General features: G+C 38.9%; 1 protein-coding gene across 17 annotated transcripts in view; it reads left to right on the top strand.

The window, feature by feature from the left end:
* The window catches only part of MAGI1 (membrane associated guanylate kinase, WW and PDZ domain containing 1), a 622,148-nt gene that overhangs the window by 516,786 nt on the left and 83,780 nt on the right, over positions 1-21,582 (top strand). For 8 of the 17 annotated variants that reach the window (XM_057704357.1, XM_057704342.1, XM_057704344.1 and 5 more), the window contains 5 exons: positions 3,691-3,729; positions 9,702-9,759; positions 13,187-13,290; positions 15,371-15,463; positions 21,029-21,211. In XM_057704357.1, the coding sequence (XP_057560340.1) occupies positions 3,691-3,729; positions 9,702-9,759; positions 13,187-13,290; positions 15,371-15,463; positions 21,029-21,211 (477 nt within the window). The remainder of the gene's footprint in view (positions 1-3,690; positions 3,730-9,701; positions 9,760-13,186; positions 13,291-15,370; positions 15,464-21,028; positions 21,212-21,582) is intronic. The other 9 variants (XM_057704360.1, XM_057704354.1, XM_057704356.1 and 6 more) reach the window with 2 other exon arrangements.

The following is a 21,582-nucleotide window of genomic DNA, read 5'->3' on the forward strand; positions in this document are numbered from 1 at the left end:
GAGACAGCCTGTTCTTCCACAAAAGAGACCGAGTCCCCCACTCCCTGTTAATTAAAAGAAAAAAGAATCAGTTGTCTATAAGAGTTACTATTATAAAAAAAAAGTTTATTTCAAGGCTTTGGAATTTCTAATTACTTTTGCACAAGGAAAAAAAAAATAAAGACAGAACAAATGTGCTCCCCTTCAGTCTGTCCCAAGTTCTACCAAAATTGTTTTCTGACGTGGACGAATTAAAAGGGAAATGGCTTGCTTTGCTACTCATTATTAATTTCTGGCATTTGAATTAGTGGTGTAATTATTGAATACACATTTTACTGTAAGATAGTGAAATTTTATTCATGTATCCTATTCGGCAGAATTGTTGTCTATGAATTTGAGGTTTGCTTGAAAATGTAAGCCAGTAAAGTATGATCCTGTCAGAACCTTGTACTCCAGGATATATGTGGATTGCAGATTACATGAAATGAACATAGAATTGCGTGTTCATGTTTATCTGAGTGACTTCAATGGGAAATACAAATCCGTCTGACTGAGGAGGCCTAAGTGAGAGGCTCGTTTCATCTTGGTTGCTTAGTCCTGAGAAAAACGGAACAGGTGTGGGCAGCTGCGTTATTTTGCATGCTTAAGGATAATGGGCCATCCTGACTATTCACGTATTCTGTTTAATATATAATACAGAGGTGACCAGTTTTCAAAGATCGGAACATAAGATACATCCAACCATAAAATTTCTCAGAACAAAATTTAATCTTTATTTGATGCCTGATGATTTTGAAGCCATTTTAGGCCCTCTTATTGCCATCAGCTCTTCAATGTCAGTATCCATTATAATTATACTGAGAATGTATGAAAATGACTGTTAATATAATTTTATAGATAATAGAAGACTCCAGTCGCTTTTACTGAGGAAAATGGAGTGAAAGTATTGAGTAGAATTACTGAATGTTTTTGTTAACACTTTTAGTAATTTTTAATCCTTAGAATTTCATGTCATTGGTGTTAATGTTATTCCCTTTGGAACAAGTATGTATTCACACCAAATGCAGTTCACTTAGTAATTATCCCTTCACCATTAAAATTCATATATTCTTTTTCTGGTGAAAACTATATGTATGTATGTGTGCCTGTATATACAAATGGTATAAGTATATAACCAGATTATACCGCAGTGGCAAGTATCAGTTCCCATATCTGCCTTTTCTCTTGCCAGTTACCACAAAGCTGTCTTGTGTAGTTGTTTATAAAATGACACAAAGAAGAATTACATTGTTGGCCCATATTTTTCCTGTATTTCTTTCTATTCTCTGTAGGTTATATGCACACAGAATGTAACAGTGTAGCATCATACTTATTGCAAAAATATTCTGTTTTCTTTTTCCTATCTCTAAAAAGTCAGAAACTAGTTTGGGATTTTGATCTTCAGCGTATAACTCCTATTTTCATTTCTATGTTTTAGTAGTTCAATTGGAAGCCTTCTACCTTGCCTTTGAGCTCCAAGCCAGTATCTTTAGTAACATTGTTGTCTCAAAGAGACTTTAAACTCATTCTGATTAAAACCCAACTAATGATCTTTCACCCCCTCTCCAATTCTAGTCTTCTGTAAGTGTTCCCTGTCTCAGTGGAGGGTTAATTCATGCATCCGTAAGAGTGCCCCTTGACTTTTTACTTTTCTTAACGCCCATTTCTAACCCATGTACCACCAGCTGAGTTCAACTCGCCTCCCAGATGTCTCTGGAATCCGTTTTCTTCGTCGTCTCTACCATCCTAGTCAAGATCGTGCTCATCTTCCACCCAGACTCTTGCGCACTTCTTCTTGCACCATACTCAGAGCAGTTTGTTAAAATGTGTTTGTGTTATCACCGTCGCCTCAAGCTCTGTTTAATGGCTCTCTCATGTGTTCAGTAATTGCCAAGTCCATAGCTTGTCTTTCCAAGCTCTCTGTGGTTCAGCCTCTAAGCTTGTCTGACTCTTGTTTCATGCTATACTCTGTCCTTCATCCCCCACTAGTCCTCATTGAGTTCCTGCTCCGTGCTAGTCAGATGTGCAGTTCTCCCTTCTTTAAAAAGGCGAAAGATTTATGCGATCTGAAGAGAAACCAGAGCATCTCCTTCTTTAGAATACTCTTGTATTCCACAAATAATTATTGAATGCCTTCTCTGTGTCAAGCGTATTCTGGGAATTTCATATGTATCATTGAACACAATAAACAAGGAGCCCTGTTCTTGCAGAGCTTAAATTCTAGTCATTTTTCACTCTAAGTCTTTCCATTAAATTTTGCATAACCTTCAGATTACAGCTCAAGGACTTTTCTCCTGACTTTGCCCCCAGATATGATTAGGTCAGTCTATTATGTATCTCAACTCCAGAGAACTTACCGCAGTTTTAACTTAATTTTTATTTTTGTGAGCTTTGGCCGTGTCTCCTTTCCCAAAGGCATAGACATGTGCCTGGTTGTGCTCATTTCGATGTCTCTCACCTGGCGTGGGGACTGGCACATAGTAGGTCTCATTAAAGAATTTTTGAGGAAATGCATGAGTGCCCCCAAAGATACTTTACATAATATCCAAATGGGCATTTTCATGAAAGGTTTTATGTAAATAAGATTCTCTGCTTAGGAAACAATAGCAGGGTCAACCTTATTGTTGGCAGTTGGATAGTTTTTAAATCAGGAGTTTACAAGGTGTGTAGGACGATGTTGGTTACTGAAGTCAGTAATCGATTCATTTGTTCATTCATTCATCCATTTGCGAAATATTCGGTACCTATTATGTACCAAAACTCCAGTGGGCACTGGGCATATTGGAGTAGGGACCACAGGCTTGATCCCTGTGTTTGTGGGGCTTACAGTGGAGGGTACAGCCGCCTGCTGTGTAGCTGGAGTGACTGTGTCTGAAATGATTTGTTGTGTGCTGTCCTGTGTTCTCTTCGCAGTCATAATGAAATGTTTTACTGACAGCAAGAGACGGTCAAGAATGGAAATGATCTTGGCTTGTTTTGCTCACTGAAATTACAAAAAACATTTTCATTCTAATATTTCTGAGCTGTTTGACTTAGAAATCCTATACAAAGGAAACTCTGCCTCCTAATAATCCTTGCACGTCAGCCTTCAAGCCTCACTTCCCCCATGTATATCATCGTGACATAGTTCATTTTTCTAACTCCTTTTGAAAGACGATGAAATGTAGCTCATCTGAGAATCTGTATTCTCAATTCGACCTCACCTTCTGTTTTTCAGGCAGCGGTATTACCTATAAGTTAAATAATTTTTTAATTGTGAGTGTAATTGCCTCACTGATTAGAGGATTTACTGAAGGATTAAAAGGACTAATATTGAAACATCTAACAGCTTTGTTTGCTCAAAATAAGGTCTGTAATAAGTGACTTCCCACGTAAGAACATTGAAACCGCAAAGGTATTTGTCATCTTTTACAACCAATCAAACCGTATTTTGACATGCAAGGAAATGAGCCGTGTAATTATGTTGCCAATATCAGCTCTTCCCGTTTTGTGATTTACACTGAGGTCTGGAGTTGAGTAGCCAAGCCAATGAAATAAGCCACAACGCAGGTAAGGACAAAGTAAAGTGATGTGTTTGCTGCTGTTTTTCTTGAGGGGAGTTTCTTTTCTTGGTGCTGGTGTCTGAATTTTTCTTTCTCTCTTTTCTGTCTCATTCCTGCTATTCCTTTGGAGAAGAAGGGATCCATACGGAGGAGCTGGACAGTGAACTAGGTAAACCCTCCCAGCCTGCATGACTTACCCTGGATGCTTTGGCCCCCAGTGACTTGCTTAATCCCTCTGTTTCTTTAGTTTGCACTTCTCCAATTATGATTTTCATTCCGGCTTAGCCACGAAAGGTCAATCATATACAACCCATGTGTCTGACTGCAGGCATCATGCAGAGTTGTAATAAATTGTGTCTACAAAGAAAAAGTCTGAGGGAATTGGGACTAGAATGAGAGTTAGCAAATCAGTGCTAGGTACTTTCGTAAATTGAGGATTAGGAAGAAACTGAGGGATAGATCCTTGCCACGTCCCTTGAACTCTTCTATAATCTATCTTGGTCTCATTTCTTTATTTATTTGGTGTGGGTGGCTTTCTCCATAGGGAATACAGAAAAGCAAAACAGACAAAAATCTACCAGACTAATTGAAAGATCTTAGTGGGAGTAATAGCAGTACAACCATTCCACTGGTTAACTGAAAGGTTGTTAAATCCTAGTATTGGGTTAGTCAAAAAGTTCGTTTGGGTTTTGCCATAACATCTTACAGAAAAACCCCAACAAACTTTTCCTCCAACCTAATGTTATATTGTTACACAGTCACAGGCTACATGTTGACTTTGTAACTGTACTGAATGGCTTGAAAACCAGATGCTGGGTTTCTGTGTGTCGCTTTCCTTAGAGTGTGTATGTCAGCGGAAATCAAGTCTTACTTACTCCAAGCTCTTGCCGTTTAGAAATAATTTACATTTGTAGGTAATGCCAATGAAACTCTTTTATCTTTGCTACTAGAATATATTAAAGTATGTTCCCTGCTAAGTTAAATGTTTTATGTTCAGCTTTGAACAATATTAAAATTAGTTTGCTTTTTATCTGCCGCATCTTCGGAAGGATAGTTGGGAAAGCACAGGTTTTGGCTAAGTTGCACATGAAGGCCTTGGCTGATTGAAAATTGACAATAGTATATTTTTAAAACAGAGGATTGTTTAATATCAATATGAATGGAACTGTCCTGAGATTATTGAATCAGAATAACATTTTTGAGATGGCCTTAAGGACTGAAAATACAAGTAGTTAATACAGATTATTGTTTTAGTTCAATTTGATTTGTCTTTATTATCTAGATAAAGATGATTTATCACGGTTAACTCAAGTTAGGATATAATAGCATTTGGCTCTGTTTTTCTTAATGTTTGGAACATATCCTGTTGTAATTGGTGGATATGCCAGCAGTGGTCGATAACTATTGAAAGATCCATTTCTAAAGATGTATAATAAGTTGTCCTTGTGGTCATTGTGGTAGGAATGACTTGACATTCAGCCTGTGTAATAGAACTATTTGAAACGCATTTTGTAAATTAAAAAAAGTATCAATCCAATGATATTAGATAAAATCATTGAAAAGGCAGAACTAGGTCTTCCAGATGAAAAATGAGTGCCTCAATCCTTTGTGGAACCAATTTAAACCTCTCTGGGCACCTGATTAATGGGTATGAGTGCCCAATGCTACGTGTGGGCGGTTGCTGAGATGATTCCTCTATGCCTAAGGGCATAGCCTTATTTGCTTCTGTGGAAGTTTGAATGTTGAAAATTTTAGGTAAGGCTCAGCTGTCCTATTTTCTTGTGTAACACTGTGGAAACTCTCCTGTGCTGTTAAAGACTCTACAAAGTACGTTTTGCTGACTGCATAGTATCCCTTGCTCATGGTCAGAGCCACAGTTCTGGGAGATGGTTTGGTGAAGTGCAAGCTGCCTCTGGGGTCAGAGCAGGTGGCCTGGCTTCATACTCGGGCTTCCCCACTTACTGGCTCTGTGACCTTGGGCAAGTCATTCACCTTCTTGTAGCTTCATAAGTTCCTTACCTGTAAAGAGATTCTGAAAGAGGGGCTCCCATGGGGCTTAAGAGGAGACTTAATGATAATGTGTCTTCATATTTGTCCCTGTGATCAGCACATACTGTTGTTTTTGCCAGTTTTCTGACTTATTAACTAATTCTCTCTTGTTGGACTTTTCAGTACTTCTTTATGATACTTCTTGTGTTTAATATGAGACAGGAGAGCAACATATGTACTGTAGAAATGGCCCAAATGTATAGTTGTAGGTAGAGATAGGACTCCTGATTTTTGCCTGCACGTGTCCTCTGTGTAGAGTGGTGTACACACACACACACACACACACACACACACACACACAGAGTTTTCCCTGCCTTCACATCACATTCTTTTGACAAGCTTACTGCCCATTTTCTTAATAAGAGAGTCCTACTTTCAAACAACAGCAACTATAGGTTTTTGGTGAGCAATCTGATTGCAGATGTGACAAGGAAAGCCTCTCTATAATCTGCCTTTGAGAGGCAGGGCCGGTAGGCTTGGGTGTTGGACACAGATCATTTGATTACAGAATTGTCATTTCTGAACTCTGTGGTTTAGGCTATGTCAGTAGCTCCATTATGCACTTTGGGTTTGCAGAATTTATCACATCTTCTGCAGTAATCTCCCCAGAATCAAAAAGCACTTGAAGAAACTTCTTTTCGCATTACAGCATATTCATGTGCTGCAACCAACTAGGAGAGGCAGAGACAGGGAAATGAGGTCCCCTCCCAACCAACACTGAGTCACAGTTTAGAAATGTATCTCTGATTGTGAACATGACTTGCAATCTGTGTGCTGACAAAACTCTTGGAACATTTGTCTGCTGCACATTCACTTCCATGGTGACGATTAGTACAGCATGAGATTTTTAGTGGTAGGAACAGCAAGCACACAGGCCATGTGGATCTGTCCTGTTTCTTTTGTGCTTTCCTAGAACAGTTGCCATTAGCAGAGCTTAGGTGCCAGGTGCTGTGTAAAAGGTTTTACAAGTATCCTTATTTAGCCTACAGTTGACCCAGGAGAAAGATGTGGTTTCGAGATGCGAAGTAACTAGCCCAACACTAGATTGATAAAACAGTAGGGCTAACGTTCAGACCAAGATCTGGACAGCCCAAAAAGGGTCTGAGACACCTGAGATCTCAGCGACATCTCGTCCAGACTAGTCTGATATCTGACAGTTGTTAGACATGGAAGGGGAGGCATGTGGCTTTCTGAGTATCTTTAGAGTATTTAAGAAAAAAAATTGTAACGTCATCATTTTCTGGGCTTCATTATTTTCTGCCATTTTCAACTTTTTAGAACCAAATGGCACATTGGAAGACAAACATCTTCCATTTTTAAATTGATGACCCATTTCTATTTTAAGCTTGCGGAGGCTAATACCTATTATTAAGTTAATCACCACATTGGAAGTGAGAAATCTATCTTTTCAATTTTAAATGAGTTTTAGCATGAAAAACTGGAACATTTCTGGAGTTTGCTAATCTGTCCCAAAAGATGTGTTTAAATTTACAAACGTCCAGAAATACCAGTTGACTGACCTTGTGTCTCAGCTCTCATATCTTTATGTAAGTTGTTGAGTAGGTGACAGGGCAGAGTCAGAGGTGGCTTCTTTTCTTGTAGCCTCCTTGGACCTCCATCAAAGCACTTTCCATGTGATGTTTGAATTGTCTGCCCAGAGAGTGCACTTGTAATTATCTTTGTATCCCTGACGCCTAGTACACCCTCAGGCAGACAGTAGGCACTCAATAAATGTTTGACAAATAATGGAATAAATTGAATTCTTTTTTTTCTAAGATTTATTTTTTTATTTTAATTTTTATTTTTGGCTGCATTGCTCTGTGTGGACTTTCTCTAGTTGTGGCGAGCAGGGGCTACTCTTCATTGCAGTGCATGGGCTTCTCATTGTGGCTTCTCTTGTTGTGGAGCACAGGCTCTAGGCATGTGGGCTTCAGTAGTTGTGGCACGTGGGCTTCAGTAGTTGTGGCTCACAGGCACAGACTCAGTAGTTATGGTGCACAGGCTTAGTTGGTCTGCAGCATGTGGGATCTTTCCAGACCAAGGATTGAACCCATATCCCCTGCATTGGCACATAGATTCTTAACCACTGCGCCACCAGCGAAGTCCCAAGTTGAATTCTTAACTTTTTTCGTATTTTATCTAAAGATAATCAGGCCATATATTAAGGTTGCAAATTTCAGAAAGAGGTTTGGTTCCCCTCACACCCACTCACTCTTCTGCCCCATGCCAGCACAAGCATATGCCTGGGCACCAATTTGCACTTTTCTAATCTGATTTCCCAACTCTTTGGAAATATTTTCCTGGTTCATTTTCATTTAAATGGTAATTTCCAGCATTGTAAGGGGAAACTGTTTCCCAGGCATTTGATTTGCATCAGTCTGCAAGATGCTGCGTATAAAAATGCCAAGTTGTATCAACATCTGCAGGTTGGACCTGCCTTGCATTTTAGTAGCTTATGTCTCCCAGAATTCAAAGACTTCTTTAAAACCTGCTAAGTGTTTTTAAAAAAGTGGAGGATGGGGGGTGGGGGGGAACCTGTTTCTTTGTTTGCAAACAAATAACATGTGGAGCAAAAACCATGAAATTAATGTCTCTTGATGTGCAGCGAAATCTGAGCAAAATGTAAACTTTGACTAATTAGCCTGTGTGTGTGTGTGTGAATGTGAATGCGTGTGTGTGTATATGTGTGTGAGAGTGTGTGTGAGTGTGAATGCTTTGTGTATGTGTGTATATGTGTGAGTGTGAATGTGGGTGTGAGTGTGTGTATATGTGTGTGTGAATGTGAGTGTGTGTTAGTGTGTATGTGAGTGTGTGTGAGTGTGTTTGTGAGTGTGAGTGAGTGTGTGTGAATGTGTGTGTGAACGTGTGTGTGCACACATGCACATGCATGCACATGACTCCATTTCAGCGTGAAACTGTTTATGGCTTATGAAAGCCCTATGCCCTGATGAAATGGTCACTATTTTCCAATGGTGACCACGATTCACTGATTTTTTTTTTTAAAAATCTGGTTTTTCAAAGAAAGTGATATTTCAAGTGTTTTTAATATTCCATTCAAGTCGGTCTTAATAGCTCCTTCTAAGGAATAATGATTTGCTTTTGTAGGACGGTGTTTTATACAAGCTTGCTTTATCTACATATAGATCAAGGTGGCTTTGAAATTAGGTTGAGAATTGCTGCTCTGCCTGAAGAATTGTTTAATGACACAAAATACAACGTAGCTGCTTCTTTCACCAAATTACCTGGTGCAGTGGGCTTTTTCAAAATAAATTCTTGTTATGACGGAACTCACTATTGCCTCGTTAATGAAGCTGCAACCTTTTATGTGAAACCTTACGACATGAAGTTCGATAGAGCACAGTTGAGTTTTCAGGAAGGCACGCATATCTCCCAATGCCATTTTACCACCACATTTAAAGGAATGAAGTCTACCCCCTCGGGTATTAAGTTCTTAGAGAGCAGGACCTGTGTTTCTGCTTTCATAGGCACAGCCCCAGTGAAGATGGGCCTGTCCAGATATAGCAATTGAGTGATAGATGTGTGCAATTCAAAAACCCAACTCCAGGTGGGCATTTTTATTTACTCAGTTGCATTTTAATTAGGAACAGGAGAAAATAAGATACAAATTTTAATTTATTCCTGGGAGAGCAAAAACGGCACTATTGTATTGAAAATGAAAAGAGACATTTGTTTTCATCCATTTTTGCTTGTGTGGTGAGGTAGTCTAGCAGTAAAATGAGAAAATTGCAAATATTTAAGATAGGAACTAGGCGTTCAAGGCAAAATTTAACTATATTTCCATTAAAATCTAATTTAATAGTTGTTTTAGAATGGAGGTGACTGAGATTGCATTTTATTACGTTTCATTTGCTTGTGCAAAATATCAGTAAAGAAGTGCTCTTCGTGTAGGAAAATACACCGATAAAATAATGCTCACTCTTTTTTTTTTTGGTTAGGGTACACAGTTTTAATTGAATTTAAGGCATTATTTTTATGTCTGTTTTTTTTTTTTTGCCTAACCCAGTTGTTGAAAATCCCCTAGGGTCTTCAAGAATAAGCTCTCCTTGCTCTAAATGTTCTTTTATTTTTCAGAACTGCCTGCTGGTTGGGAAAAGATTGAAGACCCTGTCTATGGTATCTACTATGTAGAGTAAGTGCCTATTAAAACACATTTGAGTTTGCACCCTTCTGTAATTAGGTACGCTTATGCTGAATAGAGTTTGTCATTGTGATAAGGTACAAACAGAATAATAATAGTAACATAAGGTTAATTTTGTAATGAAAAATATGTATATTAATGAATAAGAAAATATTTAGCAAATATGATAATGATAAATTGTATTATAAAATTCATGAGGGCAGGATTCATGTCTTCTGTTTACCACTGTATTAGCAAAGCCCAACATAGTCCTGGTCTGTGGCAGGTGCTTAATAAAGTGTTACTTGAATGAATGAGAATAGCAAGGAATCAGTAGAGGGTTTGAATATGAGTTGTTTATCTTCAGGAAGAGGATCACTTTTGCCTATTTTTTGCCCTGCTGAGAGATCTGAAGTTCTCAGTAATTATTTATTCATTCAGACTTTCTAAAAGAGTCAGACAAATCTAAATAATGTATGAAATGCTGCCACAAATACGAAGGAAATTGAGAACTAGCCTAAGTGGCAAAACCGTGTAAGCCTCTTTGCCTTTACCATACCTGTGGCTCCTGTGTTCCATTTCTAAGAGTCTCAAACCCTCATCACGACTACCTTATTCTAGCAAGAGGCACACCCTTGGTCCTTTCATCAAAACCGTATATTGGTAGGATGATGCTCGAAGAAAATAAAAGAAACCTAAGTGAGTATACATTGAAAAAAATATGTTTTACTTCATTTCCTCTAAGAAAGATCAGTAATAAATGATAAAAGGTCCTTTGAAGGAAACAAATGCTATATAAATGTTCTATCCTCAAAATCTTACCTGCCACAATGAAGATAACATAGAAAGCTTTCTATTCCTTATGCTGCTGGCAATGAAAAGTTATTTGTATAATGCCCTGGTGATAAGGACATGTGATGCAACAATGCCAGCCATAAAATGCTCAGCATCTTATTGTAAAAAATGACAAGTTCAATATACCAAGTGTTCTTGGTCAGTAGTCACATTGCCACCTCTTTACCTAACAAGAAAAACTGGGGCTTGGGGGCATTAGAGAGGCAAGCTCCAATGCCATTTGCAGCAACATGGATGCAACTAGAGATTATCATACTAAGTGAAGTAAGTCAGAAAGAGAAAAGCAACTACCATATGATATCACTTATATGTGGATCTAAAATATAACACAAATGAACCTATCTATGAAACAGAATCATGGACATAGAGTAGACTTGTGGTTGCCAAGGGGGTTGGGGGAGGGATGGAGTGGGGGGTTGGGCTTAGCAGATACAGGCTTTTATATACGGAATGGATAAGCAGCAAGGTCCTACTGTATGGCACAGAGAGCTATGTTCCGTATCCTATGATAAACCATGATGGAAAAGAATATTTTTTTAAAAAAGAATGTATATATATGTGTAAGTGAATCACTTTGCTGTATGGCAGTAATTAACACGTAAATCAACTTCAATAAAAAGATTTAAAAACTTAAAAGATTTTTAAAAAAAGGCGAACTTGATTATTTCCCTGACCCTCATAAAATAAAATTCCTTTATGTACCCTGCAGATCATCTTTTTCACAGATGTACAGTGGGGCTCCTGTCTCTTTGGGGCTCATTTTGAGTTCTCCCCCAACTAATTTTTGCATCAAGAGAGGAAAAGAATAGATGACTACAGCTTTAGATGGATGAAGAGACTTGGTGTTAGGGGCGAGGTGTTACTTTACTACACATTTCTCCTCCCTATGTCTTTTTAGATCCACATGCCTGTGAATACTAGACTATTTCTTGGCATGAAATTGCCTACCGGAATTAGGAAATAAAGAAGTAGTCATATAATAGAAATTAAGGGTAATTGATTTATCCACCCTACTTGACAAGCCTGCCTTTAAAATATAAAGCCTGGCTTGAAAAAATATTTTGAGTTCTAAATAATCACATAATGGAGGAATATTGCCAAACTTCTTATGAAGTGTGATTTTGATGAAGGAAAAAAGATAGGAGTATGTGTATGCTTGTGTGTGTATGTGTTCGTGTAATATGTGTGTATGTACATATACATACACTAAATAAGGATGGCAAAAAATATGCATTTGGATTCATACGTATGTTTGTACGTGTGTGTGTGTATTTTTATCTTGCCTTGGCCTTATTAGTTTTGGAACCATCCAAAATACCTGGGTCTTTGTCACTTTGAACACATCACATTTGCTTAGGTTAGCTGCATTTGGAGTCTTTTTGCCTAAGGCTTATACTTTGAATCCTGACTCCATGCCTATTGATCAAAATAGTTGACAGATGTTGGTAGAGTCCTTCTTTTAACTTGATCATGTGAGGAAATGCTTATGCTTCCATGAACTCTATTGTAGAAAGTTACACAGAATTTCCGGCATTACATGTTACAGACAACACCACATCTCCACTTTAATTTCATTTTAAAATAATTCTATAATCAACTTCTTGTTAAATTAAAGAACCCCCACCCGTCACGTGATTCCTTGGTCAATTGAGAGAGTCGGTGGTTATAATCCTGGGACTTGAAAGGAGACCAATCTGAGCTTGAAGCCTCTGTAGTGTTGACTAGCTCTGTTTTGTTAGGTGAGCTAGTACTTAACTGCTCAGAAACTTAATTTCCTTATCCGTAAAATATGAATGAAAATTGGACTTCCATCCTGGCATTTACTAAAGATTTATAAAATTAAATGCATGTAAAATTGGTAGCACAAATAGGTTCATCTGTCCCATTCTTCTAGAGTCCACATGTATGTGTTAATATATGATATTTGTTTTTCTCTTTCTGATTTCATGCTGTATGACAGACTCTAGGTCCATCCACATTTCTGACAAATAATCCAATTTCGTTCCTTTTTAATGGCTGAGTAATATTCCATCGTACATATGTACCACATGACAGGAACAGAGACGCAGATGTAGGGAACGGACATGCGGTCATTGGGGAAAGGGGAGGGTGAGATGAACTGGGGGATTAGGTTTGACACAAATACACTACCATGTGTAAAATAGATAGCTAGTGGGAACCTGCTATATAGCACAGGCAGCTTAGCTCGGTGCTCTGTGATGACCTAGATAGGTGGGATGGGGTGGTGGTAGAAGGAAGGTCCAAGAGGGACAGGGTATATCTATATATATAGCTGATTCACTTCATTGTACAGCAGAAACTAACACAACATTGTAAAGCAATTATACTCCAATTAAAAAAAAAAAAACTGGTAGCACAGCACTTGATAAGCAGTCAGGATATGAAACCATTCATTTTTATTTTTATTTTATTATATCGTCCTAACTGTGCTTTTTGACCCAGGATGCTCAACATCTCAGACCACCTGCTTTGCTCAGGTCTAATTAAGGGACTTGGCCTGATCGGCATTTTGCTTATGGCACAAAATGTTTCCTAACTGAATGCAATCTGCCTTCTGCTCCAGCCACATCAACAGGAAGACACAATATGAGAACCCGGTTCTGGAAGCCAAACGGAAGAAGCAGCTGGAGCAGCAGCAGCAGCAGCAGCAGCCGCCGCCGCCAGAAGGTTGGCGCTCTCTCCCTCCATCTGTGGGCCAGGAGCTCCAGGCAAAGCCTGGGCACCGACACCCCCGTGTGGTCAGAACTTGCCGCGAGGATCACGTCCTTTGTGGTGCTGAGGACGTGCCGTCCTGGAAGCATGGGGAGTGATGCAGAGGAGCCTCGGTTCGAGTCCACACCCTGAACCCGGACAGCTGACGTGGGAAGTCCGGTTTAAAAGCACCCAGCCTCCACTCTGATTTAGAAAGGGGCTGCTGTTAGATTGGGGAACAGTTTCGATGTTAAAGAATTAATTCCCTTGTCCCCAGGAGCTTTTGCACAGCACTTGATGTCTAAATCCAGACCACTTTTAGCATTTTAAGAGGAGGTGCTGGGTATGAAAGTAACTTTTAATTTTAGGAGCATGACATGTAAGAATCAGAAATAGCTGATTTCCAGTGCTTTTTAAAAATTACACATTAATCCATGCTCTTCACAAAAATATGAACAATTCAGGAGTTGAAAACACTTAAGTCTCCTCTGCTGGCTCCCGTCCTGTTCTTAGCAGTAAACACTGTGCAGAGATTTTCTGGGGATGTACAAATATGCACATTTAGACACAAACCAGATCATAATTTATATATATTAATATGCACTTATATATATTAGTTTTCCCATGTGTTTTTCTCACTTAAGTATATGTCTTGCACATATTTCAAGGCTGCTTAATATAGATTTACCTTGTAATTTTTAACAACTGCATAATATTCCCTTTTATGAATCTCTTCACTTCATTTAGCCATCTGTTTATTAATAGACTCTTAGGTATTTCCTGGCAATCTTTAAAAATGGTAGCATTAGTACCCCTTCAATATAATATGTGAGTATTAAGTGTAAGAATATAAAATATAACACTTACTATAGTATTGAATATAATAAATCTAGACCGTAGTGTGGAAGTTGGCAAACTTTTTCTGTAAATGGTCAGATAATCAGTACTTTAGGCTTTGCTTTCATACGATCTCTATTACAACTACTCATCTCCGCCCTTATGATATGAAAACAGCTAAACAGCTACAGACTTTGTAAACAAATGGATGTTGCTGTGTTTCAGTGAACACTGAAATCTGAACCTCATGTAATTTTCATGTGTTAGAAAATATTCTTCTTTTAAAACTTTTCCAGTCATTTAAAAATGTGAAAAGCATTCTGAACTTGCAAGTTTTATAAAAATGGGCATGGGGGCCAATTTGACCTGTATCCATAGTTTGCCAACGACTGCCATAGGCTTTATTTTAGAGAGAGTATGTTTGTATGTGTCTATGTGTGTGTGTGAGTGTACTCATCTATCAAAAAGTTTCTCCTTTCTACCTTAATCTCTTGCTATTAAAAAAAATTTAATAGTTTTATGAGTGTGGGGATTGGGGGTGTACAATTGAAACACGAGTGTAAAATTGAGTATACACATACATTGACTATGTTAGCTTAACTGGAAAAGTGACTTTGGGGTAATCTCAAGGGGTACTCACAGTGAGTTATTTCTGGGCCTCCAAAGTGAACAAGACTACAGTTAGAACTGAGGGAGTTTAGTAATGGGTCCCATTTAGGTTTGAGAGATGATAGAGAAGAGCACCTTAGCAAACTGCGGAAATCTACCTTCACTACCCCAGCCAAGCAGGCTTTAGCAGCCCAGCCTAGGTCTCAGTTGCGTTAGAGAAGGTTTTCTCCCATATTGGGCCAGCTTTAGTTGACTCTATCTTTCCTGATATTTTTTACTTGGTCTCACTTTGGACTCTCCAGCCAGAGAGAAGTGGCTATTTCATTGGTTGTGTTTTTATTGGTTGTATTTCTGTCCTCAAAGGTCTTAGGAGAAAGAGACACACAGACACACACACACACACACACACACGCACGGAGGGACCTTGGTATCCTTAACATAGAGTGAGATCAGATACCAATTTCTTTTCAATCGAAGCTCTCTGCTTCTGGTTTTATTGGTTTGGGTAGTTTTATAATTAAGTTTTATAATGGGGAAGAAGGTGACGCCTCAGTAACTCGACCAGTGATTGGAAGGAAAAGCAGTGAACTGTTTCTTGTCTTCCCTGTAGAATGGACAGAAGAGCATTCATCGCTCGTGCCTCCTGTTATTCCAAACCACCCCCCAAGCAACCCGGAGCCGGCCAGAGAAGCTCCACTTCAGGGTAAAGTGTTTTATAATTGCACCCTAGATTGGCTCAAAATTTTAATTTTTTTGAAGGTTTAGAAAGTGGAATCTTGTAACTCCCAAGTCATTCCATAGAATTGTTCCAGACAGCTCTTTGTTGGAGGGCTGATTGTAGGACATGGAGCAGTGTTCTGGGCCTCTACACACTAGGTGCCAGGAGAACCCCTTCCCCTGTGTGGCAAACAAAAGTGTCCCCAGATATTGCCAAATCCTGCTGGGGGGCAAAGCCAGCTTAGAATTGTGAACCCCTGTTTCAGAGACCACAGACATTTAATATTGTCTGAAATAAGATATGTTGAAAATTCAGCACTAGATATTTCAAGATTCTAGTCAACATATTTGCTTTTGACTAAGATTTTCTTATAAATGTAACATGGTTTGATATTATTGTGTTTTAAACTGTAACCTCTCTTCTTGCTGTAGTTTTGGCATTTATGCATGTTTTACAACATTTCGTTGGGTCTCACTTATTTACATTCACAAATAGTATGCATCACCTACCGAGATTCGTTTTTGAAAAGTGTAAGCTTTAGAATCTTGCTACTTTCAGGCCTCATTACTCTTAAGGGATAGAAAAGGTTTGGGGTTTTATTGTTAAGTTTTTTTTCTTTTAAATTAAAAAAATAGAACAAGCATCGTATTTGATAGAGCTGGGGAGTTTGTGTTACAGAATCATTAAAACTGTAAAATTTGTCTTCTCTCTTTTTAAAAGAAATAAATAATTGTGTTAGATATTAAAAGATAGGTAGAATAACTCTTTTACCTAATTTTCATTCCCTCATTATTTTTCCTAAGAAAATTGTTTCCCTTTTAGCCGGTATTGTCATGAGATTGGTGTTAATATCAACTTATGTAAAGTAACTTGACGCTTTTTTTATGATGATGATTTTAAAACAGATGGAACATGGAAGACAATAACATGTTAATTAGGACCTCCCTGGCATTCCAGTGCTTAAGCCTCCGCGCTTCCAATGCAGGGGGCGCAAGTTCAACCCCTGGTTGGGGAACTAGATCCCACATGCCGTACTGCCACATGGCCAAAATATATATATATATAAAAATTAATATCGACATGAATGTGGGGGTCCTCTGTGTTTTTTAAATATGAAATTCCTCTGCAGCCTCATGTTGTCTTATTTCCCCTTCTCATGATAAGTTAGCTACGCTAACTTTTCAGTTCCATGAACCTCTTTTCACTTCCTTGAATCCACGAAACTATGGACCACATCAGGGCCTTTGCATATGCTGTTTCCTGTTTGCAGCAGTCTTTTCATCCCCCTCTTTATACTTTGCTCACACTTCCCTAAGGTTTTTGCTGGACTCCCTGTCTCGTTCCCTCTTCCCATCTTAAACTTCTCATTTGTAGAATTTAACAGTTGATAATTAGCGTTCATCTGTGTTCAGTTGTTTACCAGCACTTTCTTCAGACTTTAAATCCCATGGAGGAGGCAGGAGACTGTTTTTTCCACTGTGGGATACCCTGAACTAGGCCAATCCCCTCTGCCAAATTCATTGTTGTGTGAAACAATGTATGTACATACGTGATAACCAGCCTAGCTTCTTCAAAGAATTGTCTTAGAGATTAAATAAATGAAAGGTTTAAAATTTCAGGTTCTGGGTGCCAAATGCTTAGTGCAGCAACTGAGTTGAGAGTCCAGAGGGTGTTGATCCATATTAGGAACTATATCTCAGATTCTTCTCCTTGTTAAGGCCTTTCTTTCTTTTCTTTTTTCATTTTTTCTTTAGTCTTCTTGGATCCTGTAGTGGTTGGGGTTTGGGAGAGGCTCCCTGAACTCCCTATGAAACTAGTCATTATTCTTAAAACCCTTCTACTCTATAGTCTCCGTTATTGATTCTTATCTTTTAAACGTGGTCATCATCTTTGGAATATAATCAATACCAAAGAAGCCAGTTTAAATCTATACCCTTTGACTCCAAGCTGCAATTGTAAGAAACATTGAATTGAACTTTATCATCATGGGTTACAATTCCAGGTTCCCTGCCTGCTGGTTAAGCATCCTGGTCTACCTCCTTGATAGTACTCTCGAGAAGAGGCTATATGGCTAAGTGGATTAGATTGTTTGGTATTAATGTTGCTCAATTCACTGCTCAATTAAACTTTTCTCTGATCAAAAGTGTACTTCTCATTCCAGCGAATTATAATTTTAAAGAGATTTGCTCTTAGGAAGTCTCTCCAGCTTCCAGCTTATGCTCAGAGAGAGATTTTTGGAGCCACGTGTTTACCCCACCCACTTCACCACCACCATCATCAAAATAATAGCCTGCATTTACTGAGCTCTTCTTATGCACCAGGCACCTCCCTAAGCATTTTACATATGTTATCTGTCACAGTTCTTCCTTACAGCTGTTATGTGAAAGGTGAGGTTGGTACCGTCATTACCTCCACTTGTATATCCAACACTCAGGCAGAGAGAGGTTTAGTAACTTGCCCACAGCCACACAGCCTCACAGGCAGGAGGTAGTAGAGCACAGATTTGAACCCTGGTTGTTATTAGAACAGTTTAACTTCTGACTTAAAGCTTTTTGTTGTTGTTTTGTTTTTTTGTGGGATACCTCATTGCATAGTCTCTATGTGTGGGATCCAGTTTGGATGCTACTGGCTACATGTTATCATTTAAATTCAAGTTGATTACAATTGAAAAATCAAAAATTCAGTTCCTAGGTTCCACTAGCCACGTTTCAAGGACTCAAGAGCTGCGTGTGACTCGCAGCTGCTGTATTGGACAGGGCAGATATAGAGCATTTCCTGTATCACAGAGAGTGCTTTTGGACAACACTGGTCTAGGGTATTCAAACGCTAGTACCAAGAATCGTGCCACCTTGGCAGAAAAGCAAGCATCTACAGGTTGTTCAAGAGTAGAAGGTCTTGATTCAGTGAGTCCAGGGTAGGCCCTAGAAATGAGTACATCTTTTAAAATTAATTTTTATTGGAGTATAGTTGCTTTACAATGTTGTGTTAGCTTCTACTGCACAGCAAAATGAATCAGCCATACATACACATATATCTCGTTTGGATTTCCCTCCCATTTAGGACACTACGGCACATTAAGTATAGTTCCCTGTCCTATACAGTATGTTCCCATCAGTTGTCTATTTTATACTTAGTATCAGTAGTGTACTATGTATAAAATAGACAACTGACAAGTACATTTTTTAAAGCTACCCAGGTAATCCTCACACATAACCGGATCTTACAACTGGTGACTAGTCAACAGACTAGGATCTCTTAGAAAACTACACGTGCTACAGGGCTGCAGCAGAGAGCTCCACATTCCACTGCTTGTGGGTGGAAAAGCTTCCTCTCCAAAGCTACGTTACCTGGTGATCTACCCATACATAAAATGTAATAAAACGTGTATAAATGTGAAACCTTCTAATCATCCCTCCCTAGTTAAGTGTTGAAATAGAAAGTCAGTGGTGTAATTTCAAAGATCCCTTCATGTGTCTTTTAAGGTGAAAACATTCTACACTCAAAATACGCTAATGGCTTTTAAAAAATTACTGCCAGGAACATTTTAACATTTTCTAACTTTGCCTATAATCAGGGTGAAAGACTGACACACCCATCCACCTCTTTCCGCCTCCTCAAAGACACGTTAAATCTCATTTCTTTGCTGTTGTTCATTGATTCATTCACTACACATTTTTGGAGCACATACAGTGAAACAGGCTATGTTCTACACTCTAGATATACAAGCTAAAATCCTCATGGGGTTTCTAGTGTTGTGTGTGGGGGCATGTGCAGTGCCCCTTCTGCAAGGGGGTGGGAGAGGGAGACAAAATCCCCAACCAATAAGTAAGATGTATATTGTGTGGGATGGTGATAAATGGTAAGGGTAAAAATAAAGCAGATAAGGTGGACTGTGACTGTTGGAGGAGGTATTGCAGTTTTTAATAAGGTGGACAGAGAAAGCCTCACTGAGACGATGATGGCTATTGATGTCTTTGCATAAGTGAAATACATGTTTCCATCTGAGCTCTCCCTAGTAGTCTCTGCCTCAAGAATGTCTGCTATTCACACACCCTGAAAAGAAAAATTGGGGGGTTATCTCAACGGTCCTCAATTTTCCATCTAGTAATTGCCATGGCAACTGTCTCAATACAAGCCCTGGCTGCACTTGACATCAACTCCCTGGTGCTCTGGCAGCCGACTTCACATGGTGAATCCTGCTAGGTCTTGCCTTTCTTTAGCCATGGTGAGCTGTAGTTTGTCACGTTTCCAGCCAGCCTTGGGACTGCTCTAGAGAGGAGGAGGTTAGTGAACAGACCTGTGGCTCCAGGCAATTTTAAAGGGCCTTCTGAAGAGCCAGAAACTTTCAAAATGTGCAGTTAAAAATTGTATATGTGCCCAGAGACCTTTTAAAAAAGACCTTTTAGATATAGCTAACCAAAAATAACTTTGCTTCCTGGGTGCAGAGGTATATGGAGATGTGGAGGCTCTTTCTCCTGTTACGTTTTTGTTTTGTAAAACATTTTTGATAGAAAAGAAATGGGGCAGATGGGGAAACTGTGGCAAAGGCAGGAGATAGGAAGTATAATTAGGAGAGTTGAAAGGAGTCTGAGCATAGAATGATGTTCACTAACGGGGATAATCAGGGAAATTGCATGAGCTTCTCAATTACAGAGAAATGCCCAGAACCTTTGGATTTGTGTACAAAGTGTTTGTGAATGTTATCAAGAAAACTCAGTAGAACCTTAGGTAGCATGTTTGGAAGCTATTTAGCTGTGTATCTATTAGTTTATTTTAAGTGAGACAACTGAATTTGGAGCTATATGGCTCTTGTTAGTCACTGTTTTGTTTAGTTTAGGTTTTTTTCTTTTTCCTTAAATGTTCTAAGCCACATGTCCTAAACTTTTTTTAAACAGAAAGTTTTCGCAGCAGACATGTCTAGGCGATTTCACAAATAGTTGAGTTGCAAATGAACAGGAAAAATCAGGTGAATTTAGAATTCAGTTCAAAGTAAAATTATGACTAATTTTTAGAATAGTGATTCTTCATTTTTATCGAGTTATTCTTTGTCTGTGTCTCCTAGTATTATCTATTTAATTTCAGAATGAGTTTTCTGTTTGACTGAAAACTAAAGCTTTTGCTTAATTGGTTGTACAAGTGGAAGCCAAGCCCAAGGCAACATACTGGAAGCATACTGGAAAATGTAAACCATGACAAAACAAAAGACACAAAGCAAAGACCTGCTGCATGTTCTCTGAAGGACTTCATGGCAGCTCAGTGCTGTCAAACTACATGAAACAAAACCAAGGATCTGTGTCAGATGATAGACACCAGTGTCATCCTTCTCTTACATTTTCTTTTGGATCTTTATACTGACACGCCATGTACCCTAGCCCCTCCTTACACAACGGGGCCTATTAACTCCCTTAGTATTGAAATCAAGAGAAGACTTTGCACCCACGTGCCCAAGTGCAGGAGCTTGGAGGGTTATCTCTAAGTTGTATCATTTCTTGTTTAATTCACCTTTTCACTCCTGGTGATGGTCCTTATACATTTCTTGTTTTAATCCAGGCAAACCCTTTTTTACACGAAACCCTTCAGAGTTGAAAGGCAAATTCATTCACACGAAGCTGCGGAAAAGCAGTCGTGGCTTTGGCTTCACGGTCGTTGGAGGGGATGAACCTGACGAGTTTCTGCAGATCAAGAGCTTGGTCCTAGATGGTCCTGCCGCGTTGGATGGCAAGATGGAAACAGGTATGAGATGTCACATGGTTCTGTGTGGTCAAGACCAGACAACACCATGATTTCATGAGTTTGTAATTGTCCTTTAGAAACTTGGTGAATGAACAAGGTTCCTTCACTAAGTAAATGCATTCCCTGGTATAAATGAAAAGCTTTGAAGCGTTTTAACATTTCTTCATTTGGGGGAACTGTTAGGGTGCTGTTGAGCATAGTAAAGCGGTAATTTACAAAAAATGTAAATCCATTTGAATAAATGAATTCTCAACTTGGTTTTCTGCAGTGAGAATTTTTTTTAGAAGAAAGCTCCAATGTTCTTTCAGTGACCATTATATTCTCATTAGCAGGGAAGAGAGTAGATGCTACAAGTATGCCTGATTAGCATA

This window comes from Hippopotamus amphibius, chromosome 13, assembly GCF_030028045.1.
Source record: "Hippopotamus amphibius kiboko isolate mHipAmp2 chromosome 13, mHipAmp2.hap2, whole genome shotgun sequence".
Classification (NCBI taxonomy): Eukaryota; Metazoa; Chordata; class Mammalia; order Artiodactyla; family Hippopotamidae; genus Hippopotamus; species Hippopotamus amphibius.